The following is a 12,092-nucleotide window of genomic DNA, read 5'->3' as shown; positions in this document are numbered from 1 at the left end:
CCAAAAGGGTCTTGCCCCTATTTTGATAGCTCCGCCCCACATATACGTACGCAACCCAGGCAACGATTAGTTCTGTGAAACTAATGTTACACTGTGTCTACGGACGTGAGCGGTGCGGCACAACAAATCCCAGACAGAAAACTGCTGCCGGGTTCTATTTATGACGTGCTGACACACATTTCAAATGGTTTTCAACGGTCGTTTGATCGCGTCCAGTGTAGGCAGACTTTAGCGGTTGTAGACACGATGTTACTCACCTATTGAGAAGAAACAAAGCAACCTCGGCGTCCGATCGCAGGCCTCCGCTCCTTGAGTTCTCTCCAGCGCTGGAAAGCCGATCCGATATTTACACGGGTCCTACTTCTTGCCTTATCGTTCCGCAGACGTTTTCCTCTTTTGTTTTTTATCCTCCATCTCTATCTTTCTGTTGCTCGACTCGGCTAATGTCTGTCCCATGCACTGAACGCTGTCTCCTCCACATCACGAGTAGACACGCCCCTTACTGCTGATTGGCTACAAGTTTGTTTTGCGATTCGGCCCGAATCAGTTTTCTAAAGTGTTTTTGGAAAATCACATACCCTGCCTTTAAGTCGCACTAGCCAAATCAAGCCAGATTTTTTATTTATTTATTTACTTTAAATAAAATGTTTAAAATAAACAGGGTGTAAAAAATACATTTGGTTTCAGTAATTTAGTTTTTTTAAAGAAATTATTACTTTTATTCAGCAAGGATACATTAAATTGATCAAACGTAACAGTAAAGACATTTATATTGTTACAAAAAATGTCCAATAAATGCTGTTTTTAACCTCCTATTTATATAAAAAAAAGGATCAAATAAGAAATAAAGACTGAAATAAGACTGCTGAAAATTCAGCTTTTTCAGAGGATTCATTTAAAATAAAACATTAAAATACAAAAGTGTTATTTTAAATTGTCATAACATTTCACATCACTGTTTTTACTGTATTTTTGATAATAATAAACTTCTAAGGGACTTAATTTAAAAAAAAAAGAAAAAAAGATCTTAACACCAAACTTTTGAATGAACTTTCTCTATAAAAATCTTCTAATAAAAAAACTTTCTAATAAAAATTTCTATTAGATCTTATAATTTTTTTTATATTCATATTACTATTTTCTAAAAATTAACTCACTTAATCAGTGATCAAAGCATCAAAGGTTTTTTTTTATTATCAGGTTTCACAGGTGTAATGCGTTAATCTTAATCTCATACACATGGAGAATATTTCATATTAAATGAAACACTATGACACAGTGTGTTATTAAAGGCTTTCCTGTGTAGATTTCTGCCGTAAAGGATTTGATTTCGTCTTTTCTTCATCTGTTCCCTGATCAGTGTCAATTAAAATAAAGTCTTTGTGGGGGTTTTGTCCTATTTAATGCCTTTATTTCTCTCTCACTCGGTTGTCATGGTAACAGTCGCTGTGGCGATGTCCCACGTTCCTCACCGTTTCTCGATCCAGCTGCTTGTTGACTTTGATCTGGCCTGTGATTGGCTCGATGAAGAACTGGTTCTCTCGGTCGCCGCTGACGATGGAATACAGGATGTCGCCGTTCGCTTGGCTGTCGACGTCTTCCGCAGTCACCTAGGCAACCACGACAAATCACCAAATTATAATGTGGATCTCAAAGACACAAAAAAAGGACTGATATGAATTTCATGACCGGTTACCTTGACTACGGTGTCTCCTATGTTAGCGTCCTCGCTGATGGACACGCTGTAGGCGTCGCGGCTGAACATGGGGGCGTTGTCATTGACGTCTGTCAGGTTGATGTTCACCATGGTAACAGCACTAAGGGGCGGAGTCCCGCCATCAGTTGCTTCCACTGTAAGGAAATAATCCTTGCAGGACTCAAAGTCTAGTGGTCGAGATACAGAGATGGCACCTGTACATGGCACAAGGATAAACATGGTACAACTCAGAGTCCATATTATATAAATAAAAATAACTTATAACAATACTTTTTATATTCTGCACTTATATCATAGGCACCTTCAAACATTTAATTTGATCATATTTGGCCATCATGTGAACTTTTGATAATTTTTGGCCATCATATGTGCATTCAAACATGTTTGGCCATTACAGGCACCAGTGTTGGGGGTAAGGCATTACAAGTAAAGTGAGTTACGTAATCAGATTACTTTTTTTCTAGTTACTAGTAATCTAACACATTACTTTTAAATTTACAATGAAATATCGGAGTTACTTTTCAAAATAAGTAACGCAATTAGTTACTTTTTTATGGAGTAACGCAATATTGTAATGCATTACTTTTAAAAGTAACTTTCCCCAACACTGGCAGGCACATTCAAATATTTAATTCAATCTTTTTGTTTGCCATTATAGGCACATGAATATTTGATTTGATACATTTTGTCCATCATAGGTGCTTCTAAACATTTCTGGAACATTACAGCATTATAAGGAATATTCGGTTACACTTTATATGTCCTGTCCTTGTTACAGTGTAATTAAACATTTAAGTACTGAGTAATATTAATTAACTACATGTACTTACTATATGGTTAGGGTTTGGCTTAGGGTTACTTGCATGTAATGTTTTAATATTTTTAAATTAAATTAAATTAAAATGTTTAATTTGGTATTTAAGCGTCTGAGTTCATTCTTTTAGGCCAGGGTTCCTCAAATCTTATCCTGGAGGTCCAATGCGCTGCAGAGTTTAGCTCCAACCCTGATCAAACTCACCTACCTGTGATTTTCTAATGATCCTGAAGACATTGATTAGCTTGCTCAGGTGTGTTTGATTAGGGTTAGAGCTAAACTCTGCGGGAAAGTGGATCTCGTGGGCCAGATTTGAGGATCCCTGTTTTAGGCCATAATAGGTGCAATCAAACATTTTTGGTCATTGTAGGCACTTTCAAATTCTCAGTCCAATCATTTTTCGCCATGTATGAACATCTGATTTGAACATTTTTGGACATCAGGTACATGCAAACATGTTTGGTCATTATAGGCACATTCAAACACTCAGTTTGATAATTTTTGGCCATTATATGCATGTATAAACATCGGATTTGACTGTTTTTTGGCCATAACTGACATAAATAACATAAATATTCAATTCAATCATTTTTGCCCATTATAGGCATGTATGAATGTCTGATTTAATTATTTTGGGCCGTCACAGGTGCATTCAAACATTTTTGGTCAGGTCTGAACTTTTATGAAAATTTAAAAAAGAAAAAAGAAAAAAACAAACAAACAACGTAATTATTCCAAATTGTGTGTATATTACATTATATATTTATCATCTCATTTGAACATTTCTGTATAGTGTACATAAAAATCTCATGTTATGTATCTCACCTGTGTTGATGTTAATGGTGAAATGGCCCTGTTGGTTTCCGGATCGGATGTTGTAGTAAATATCAGCGTTGGTGCCAATATCTTTACTCGCAGCGTAAACCTGTACCACTTCCGTACCCACTGCAACATCTTCAGGAAGCGTGGCCAGATAGTCCCTCCTCTCAAACACAGGCGGGTTGTCGTTAATGTCCAAAACTGTGATCGTTATGTTCGCAAGGGAAGAGAGGCGAACTGGAACGCCTTGATCTGACGCACGGACCGTTATACGATATGAGGACTGAACCTCGCGGTCCAGCAAACGCTCCAGAACAACAATCCCGGATGATTTATCAATGGAGAAGAACCCGTCAGCCGAATCAACAAGGGAATAGACCACTTTACGATTAACACCTGCAAAATAAAACACATGCAAAATCCATTCAGTTTTAACTGCATATAAGCTACATATTAGCAGTTCTAGGCTAGTTAACTATCTTTTAGCATCTACTACTAACTAAAATTGTAAATGGTTTATGCTGTCAAAACTCAAATGCATTAATATGACATGCTCGTACCCAGATCAGGGTCTATGGCTTGTATTCGGGTCAGCAGAGCTTTAGTGGCGGTGTTCTCGTAGACACTAGCGGTGTAATGGGGCATGTTAAACATCGGTGGACTGTCATTCACATCCAAGAGAACCACCACCACCTCAGCCTCACACCACAAACCGCCGCTGTCTGTCGCTCGGGCAACCAGAGAGTATCGTGCAACCTTTTCCCGGTCCAGCGCCGCGGCTGTCTTCAGCTCGCCTACAGAACGAAAAAGAGACTTGTAAGCAAACAACAAGGCTATAAACAGGACGTTTCTTCAAACCCGACTCACAAACCTGTGTGTGGATGTATGATGAAGTCTTCTGCCCCAGAACCGAACAGGGAGAACTGGATCTGTGCGTTTGCGCCCGCGTCAGCGTCTGTAGCTTTGACCCGGAGGATTTGCTTATTTATGGTGACATCTTCAGACACGGACACTGAGTACACGGCCTGCAGACACAAACACACTCATTACAGAGCTCAGATCAGCTCCGGGCTTCAAATTCAGGTTGACTTGTGCTGTAAAGAGTCAAGAGCTTTTCTTTGCTCATATATTTTCAGTGCCAAAAATGGAGAGCGGTTTTTTAACCACCGAGGTCTGCAGGACTAATAATCAATTAAGGAACTATTTTTGACCTTTGAAGGCACATTTGAACACTTGATTCGAACATTTCTGCCCATCGTAGGTACATTCAAACATTGAATTCAGTCATTATATGTTATTTTTGGCCATCATAAGTGCATGCAAATATTTTTTTGCCATTGAAGGCACATTCAAATGTTCAATTCAATAATTTCTGGCCACCATATATACATTTGAACACTTTCCGACCTCATACAGTATATGCATGCAAGCGATTTTGACCCATCACAAGTACAAACCCGATTCCAAAAAAGTTGGGACACTGTACAAATTGTGAATAAAAACAGAATGCAATGATGTGGAAGTTTCAAATTTCTATATTTTATTCAGAATACAACATAGATGACATATCAAATGTTTAAACTGAGAAAATGTATCACTTTAAGGGAAAAATAAGTTGATTTTAAATTTCATGGTATCAACACATCTCAAAAAAGTTGGGACAAGGCCATGTTTACCACTGTGTGGCATCCCCTCTTCTTTTTATAACAGTCTGCAAAGTCTGGGGACTGAGGAGACAAGTTGCTCAAGTTTAGGAATAGGAATGTTGTCCCATTCTTGCCTAATACAGGCTTCTAGTTGCTCAACTGTCTTAGGTCTTCTTTGTCGCATCTTCCTCTTTATGATGCGCCAAATGTTTTCTATGGGTGAAAGATCTGGACTGCAGGCTGGCCATTTCAGTACCCGGATCCTTCTACGCAGCCATGATGTTGTAATTGATGCAGTATGTAGTCTGGCATTGTCATGTTGGAAAATGCAAGGTCTTCCCTGAAAGAGACGACATCTGGATGGGAGCATATGTTGTTCTAAAACTTGGATATACCTTTCAGCATTGATGGTGCCCTTCCAGATGTGTAAGCTGCCCATGCCACACGCACTCATGCAACCCCATACCATCAGAGATGCAGGCTTCTGAACGGAGCGCTGATAACAACTTGGGTTGTCCTTGTCCTCTTTAGTCCGGATGACATGGCGTCCCAGTTTTCCAAAAAGAACTTCAAATTTTGATTCGTCTGACCACAGAACAGTTTTCCACTTTGCCACAGTCCATTTTAAATGAGCCTTGGCCCAGAGAAAACGCCTGCGCTTCTGGATCATGTTTAGATATGGCTTCTTTTTTGACCTATAGAGTTTTAGCCGGCAACGGCGAATGGCACGGTGGATTGTGTTCACCGACAATGTTTTCTGGAAGTATTCCTGAGCCCATGTTGTGATTTCCATTACAGTAGCATTCCTGTATGTGATGCAGTGCCGTCTAAGGGCCCGAAGATCACGGGCATCCAGTATGGTTTTCCGGCCTTGACCCTTACGCACAGAGATTGTTCCAGATTCTCTGAATCTTTGGATGATATTATGCACTGTAGATGATAACTTCAAACTCTTTGCAATTTTTCTCTGAGAAACTCCTTTCTGATATTGCTCCACTATTTTTCGCCGCAGCATTGGGGGAATTGGTGATCCTCTGCCCATCTTGACTTCTGAGAGACACTGCCACTCTGAGAGGCTCTTTTTATACCCAATCATGTTGCCAATTGACCTAATAAGTTGCAAATTGGTCCTCCAGCTGTTCCTTATATGTACATTTAACTTTTCCGGCCTCTTATTGCTACCTGTCCCAACTTTTTTGAAATGTGTAGCTCTCATGAAATCCAAAATGAGTCAATATTTGATATTCTATTGTGAATAAAATATAAGTTTATGAGATTTGTAAATTATTCCATTCCTTTTTTACTCACAATTTGTACAGTGTCCCAAGTTTTTTTGGAATTGGGTTTGTACATTCAAAAATTCGGCCTCTTATTGCTACCTGTCCCAACTTTTTTGGAATGTGTAGCTCTCATGAAATCCAAAATGAGCCAATATTTGGCATGACATTTCAAAATGTCTCACTTTCAACATTTGATATGTTATCTATATTATATTGTGAATAACATATAAGTTTATGAGATTTGTAAATTATTCCATTCCTTTTTTACTCACAATTTGTACAGTGTCCCAACTTTTTTTGGAATTGGGTTTGTACATTCAAAAATGTGGTAATTTTTTGCCATCAAATGTGCATTCAACATTTTTTGTCTATTTTAACATTCAATTCAATCCTTTTTAGCCATCATATGCACATATGAATATCTGATCTGACATTTTTTTTGTCCATTAAAGGTGCACGCAAACATTTTTGGCCATTGTAACCACATTCAAACATTAAATTCAATCATTTTAAATCATCATATGCACATCTGACATTTTTGGCCATCACTGGTACATTTTAAATATTAAATTTAATCATTTTGGGCCCTTAAAGGCATGGAAGAACATCTCATTTGAAAATGTTTGGCCATTGTAGGTACATTCAAACATTCAACTCAATAATTTTTGTCCATTATAGAAACATTTGAACTTCTGATTTGAACGTTTCTGTCCATCATTGGTACATTCAAACATTTCTGGTCATTACAACTACATTCACATATGTTCAATTCAATCATTTTTGGGCATCATATTGAACATCTGATTTGAACAATTCTGGCAATCATAGGTGCATCATAGGAACATTCCAACATTCAATTCAATCATTTGTGTCCATTACAGGCACGTATAAACATCTGATTGAATCATTTTGGCCCAGCATGGGTGCATTCAGACATTTTTGGCCATCGTGGGCACATTTGAACATCTGATTTGAACATTTTTGGACATTCAAATGCTTTTGGCCATCATAGGCACAGTCAAACTTTCAATGCAATCTTTTTTGGCCATCATAGGCATGTCTGAATGTTTGGACCATAATAGCGGTGTTTCAAGCCTTGATTTGAATGTTTTTGGGCACATCTGAATCTTCGGTTTTGCAATCAACATGTTGCAACGCAACCATTTTTGACCATTTTAGTTCAAATGCAACTATATCCAAAAACATTTAAACATCTCATTCATGTATAAACATTTCAAATTTAATTTCCCCAAAAATTATATACTTATAATACTCAAAAATGCTATCTAGCTAGACAGTTCACTAAGTTTTGTGACTCAATCCAAATGGCCCCTGATGGCCTGATTTTCAGTTTGACCTTATTTTAAAAAGGTCATGTTTTAAGCTCAAAGATCATTTCCCCTGCACTGCTTGGCTGCTGTAAGTGTACTCACCTGTTCCAAAAATATTCCTGGCTTTGGCTTGTAATCATTCATGTTTGAGATTTGAAACTGTCCAAAATGCACTAATTAGATTTTGAACCAACTGAAAAAACAGCAGGAGAGCCAATGACTTCTGCATGTTTCCCCGAATTAACTTTAGGGTTTTAACTCACCGGGTCACAGACGGGGCTGTTGTCATTGGTGTCAATGACCATGACCTCTACGGTTGCCGTGGAAACGTGGAGTCCGTCTGTCGCCGTGACATTGATGAGGTACCGTTCTTGTTCTTCGCGGTCTAACGGTCGTTTAACGTACAGCTTCCACTCTCCCTGAACCAACCCGAGAGCAAACACCCCGCCTCTGTTACCACCTACACACACACACACAAGAAATTACAGCAGACAGTTAGTTCTTTCAATAGTCTGTGACTATTTAAGTAACAATAAAATCCACACACGCTCACTTCAAGGATTATCTGCATGTCTTAATAACCAGCATTAGTCATCTCAGTGATGGCACGCTCATTAGTATGATACTAATCAGTTCTTTATATTCACATTTAAATTATCACCACTGCCATCAGTTAGGTCCTCATTACAGCCTTCCTGATTTATCAATCGGACGGCAGCCGTACCTGACTCATTAGGACAGGTCATCTTTTAAACCTCAAGCGGATAGAGGTGAAAAGAGAGAAGAAATGAGAACGAGAGGCTGAGCGAGAGTTAAATGGAAATGACTCTTTAATCAAAGCAGCCACGTTGACAAGCATCCAATTACTGTACACTCATAGTACAAACACACGCTGCCTTATTCATCTAAAAAAGAGTGTAATTTATCTCAGCTGGGGGCTGATAACACAAAGCAGCTTCTATCAGAGACGCGTCAACAAAGGCCTGGACGTCTTCCGACTCCATTTCTCTCATCCCACGCTCTCGCTCATTGGGTTGAGGGAGTATTCAGCATGGCTTTCTCATAACTGCATGCTTTTTCTGTGCTTTATAAGCGATAGCTTGAAACCTTACATTTGATTTTCTTGCACACTATTTTTTTTTTTTACTCATGCACAGTGGCCCAAGTTTTTGTCATACACAAAGTATTTGGACACTTAAAAATTTACCCTATTTGTCTGAAATAAAATGTTCACACAGGTGTCCTAGCACAGTAATCAAAGGTGTGGTTTATCACATTCAAAATCACATGATATTTGAAATTTTTCAGTGGCATAATGCAATATACAGTACCATAAAAGTTTGGGGTCAGTACGCTTCTTTTTAAAAAAAAAAAAGAAAGTAATATTTTCATTCAGCAAATATGCATTAAATTGATTAAAAGCGACAATAAACTTGAAATGTTATAAAATATTTCCATTTCAAATAAATGCTGTTCTTTTGAACTCTCTATTTATCCAAAAATAACAAAAATCAAAATTAAGCAACACTGTTTTTAACATTGATAATAATAGGAAAAGTTTCTCGAGCAGCAAATCAGCATGATTTCTGAAGGATCATGTGACACTGAAGACTGGAGTAATGATGCTGAAAATTCAGCTTTGCATCACAGAAATAAATTACACTTTAAAATATATTCAATTAGAAAACAGTTATTTTAAATTGTAATAATATTTTACAATATTACTGTTTTTACTGTATTTTTAATCAAATAAATGCAGCCTTGGTGAGCATAAGAGACTTCTTTCAAAAACCGATAATCATTTTAAATGTATAAAGATATCCTGAAGATACATCAAACTTTTGTTAATGTATGGATGCTTGGAAAAAAAATAGAACACAAAAGAGAAAAAGAAAAACGAACCAAAAAAACTAAAATATTGTGTTTGTGGTCAGAACGAATGTGAATAGAATTGTACTGAATTGCACGACACATTAAAATGCAAAAATATATAATACACTTACACTTACTGATGGTCACATAGCACTGGAAAATAAATTTGATTTGAATTTTATTTTAAATTGTTATAGTTGGTACAGTACTTCATCTGGTCACACACAGACCTTATAGCTTTGAAAATCAACTATATACACAAATACTGTACATAAAATATATCTCTCAAAGAGCAACTTTCTTCTTGTCAAACAATTAAACTCAACTGATGTGTTTCCAACCATTTCCAGTCAGTTCTGGTCGATTAGTGTTTATGCAGTGACCTTTCACCTTTACGAGGCAGCAACATGAAGAGCTATTTAACGGCTGTTAAATTGTAGCTGTTACGGCGGGGATATTCAGCTCTACTCTTAAGCTGAGATACACAGTGCACTGGTCTAACTCATCCTTTATGAACCTTTAAATGACTTTCAGCAAAGAACCTCTAAATAAAAGTTCAAATGATCCAATTAACTACCATAGAGTAACTGCTTACGGTTTAATTGCTCTGTGCTCTGTTGAACACAGCAGTAAAATACCCTGAGAGGTGAATTTACACACAATGCTCTCGCTTCCTAAAGAGAATAAAGACGTTTGGGTAACTCAAATCTGTTAGTATATTTGTCTCTTTCTTTCCCTCCAGTGTGTATAATGATACGGTGTGCAGTTCTCTGAGCCAGTTTGTGCCGCTGGGCTGTGAGAAGTGCATTAGTGTCTGCTTGACCTTTGAGTTTGTCTTGAACTAGAGGATTTAAACGTTATGAAAGTGTGGACTGTAGGGAAGGAGACCGAGTGAGAAAAGGATAGAGCCTTGTCTCAGTAGAACACATGCCACCTAAACAAGGGCTCGTGTCACAAAGTTTACTTTAGCTTACATTCCGTGGGCTACGATTTAATTAAAGGGATAGTTCACTCATTTTTATGTATTAGACTTTCTCTCTGAAGGCTGCATTTTTTGATGCAGTTACAATCAATGGAATGAATATTTTTTACTAAAGAAAAGATATAAAAACATCATAAAAGTAGACCAAAAGTGCGCCTAACCCTAACCCACTTAAAAATGATACTTAATTTAGATATGTATTTACATATTTATCATTATATCAAACATTGAGACATATATACTTAGACTTTTTGGTATTTTATATTTCTGCTTATTCACTTTTATGTAGTTTCTTTCTTTTGGCTTTAAAATATGTATAAAGAAAAGTGAACAAAAAGTGATAAAATTACATAATAACTTATTTAAATATTTATTATTAATATTAGGATAGATAGATAATATTAAGAATTATTATTTTTTTTTTTTAGATTTTATATACATTTATATTTTTGTTATTTTAGAAATGTTAAATGTGCACCTTGAATGCAATGTAAGTCATTTTTATCCAAAGTGTCCGCTAAATGCATAAATGTATATGTAAATCAATATTTAGATATGGCAGAGAAAGACAATACTCAGAAATCAATCCTCAGCAGAACACACACCGACAATAAGCAACTAAACAAGTTCCAGTGTCACAATGTTTACTTTAGTTTCAATGCTGCAGGGCTGTAATTTAGTTAAGAGTCAGTGTGCTTGTGTGTGTGTGTGTGTGTGTGTGTTGTGCAGTGCGTGGTAAATCTTGTTAAAAATACTGCTCCTGCTGGTGGTAGCACAGTCTAAATCATGATCACAGCATAAAAGTTGAGTTTAATCGAAATTCTGTTCAGGCCGAGAAGTGTGTTTCTGTGTGTGTGTGTGTGTGTGAAAAAGCATGAATTATAGAACAAGGCAGTTCCCTAATTCAATGTTATGAGTTTCTGAGCGCCTAATTTACAAGTGTGTGCTGTTTAGGAGCATGTGCAAGGTGTGTATGTGTGTGTTTGTGTGTGCAATCTGTTCCTTGTCACCAAGCAAGGTATTCAACACTTCCTGAATATAAAGGTATATTTAAAGCTGGCTGAGCTAGATGCTGATAAGGAGGAGGTTTATATTTGCCCTTTTCTAAGACGCTATCCACCTAAACTACTGCTTTTGGAAATGTCACTGTATTATGTTCCGTTTGTGAAGTGATGCGCTTCCACATTGCAAATCCCCACCGGTGTAATTTGCATGCAGTTGCATCACAGCTTTATTAAAATCCTTATAAAAAGAGTGTGGTTTTGCACTCCAGCAAGAAGTAAGTCTGCGTCCTCCCGCAAAAATCCAGCTAGTAGCCCTTGAGCGAATAATCCACTATCAGGAGAGGATGAATGAGGTGTAATTACTGTGGACTTCTGACATTCCATAATAGCTTTGTTCTACATTATGCTTACAAGCTGAACAGGGCTTCAGAAAATCAGGCTTGTGTATGGGACATTGTCAAGCTGGAACAGAAAATGTATTCTTACTTCCATTCTACTAAAAATGTTTGTGTAAGGAGACTGCATGGTTGTCACTTATGCATGTAAATTGTTGAAGCTGAAATAACCAAAACTGTCAATTTTATGCAAAAAATGATTTGAGCTTTATGTATATATATATATATATAT

General features: G+C 37.2%; 1 protein-coding gene across 2 annotated transcripts in view; it reads right to left on the bottom strand.

Annotated features, from left to right (window-relative positions):
- The window catches only part of LOC107564369 (protocadherin Fat 3-like), a 101,702-nt gene that overhangs the window by 26,564 nt on the left and 63,046 nt on the right, over positions 1-12,092 (bottom strand). For both annotated transcript variants that reach the window (XM_016249430.1, XM_016249431.1), the window contains exons 12-17: positions 7,871-8,067; positions 4,222-4,375; positions 3,911-4,144; positions 3,357-3,746; positions 1,697-1,911; positions 1,473-1,610 (exon numbers count right to left, since the gene is read on the bottom strand). In XM_016249430.1, coding sequence (XP_016104916.1) covers positions 1,473-1,610; positions 1,697-1,911; positions 3,357-3,746; positions 3,911-4,144; positions 4,222-4,375; positions 7,871-8,067 — 1,328 coding nt within the window. The remainder of the gene's footprint in view (positions 1-1,472; positions 1,611-1,696; positions 1,912-3,356; positions 3,747-3,910; positions 4,145-4,221; positions 4,376-7,870; positions 8,068-12,092) is intronic.

This window comes from Sinocyclocheilus grahami, unplaced genomic scaffold, assembly GCF_001515645.1.
Source record: "Sinocyclocheilus grahami isolate Dianchi unplaced genomic scaffold, SAMN03320097.WGS_v1.1 scaffold927.1, whole genome shotgun sequence".
Lineage (NCBI taxonomy): Eukaryota > Metazoa > Chordata > Actinopteri > Cypriniformes > Cyprinidae > Sinocyclocheilus > Sinocyclocheilus grahami.
This window is presented reverse-complemented; position numbering and strand designations above follow the sequence as displayed.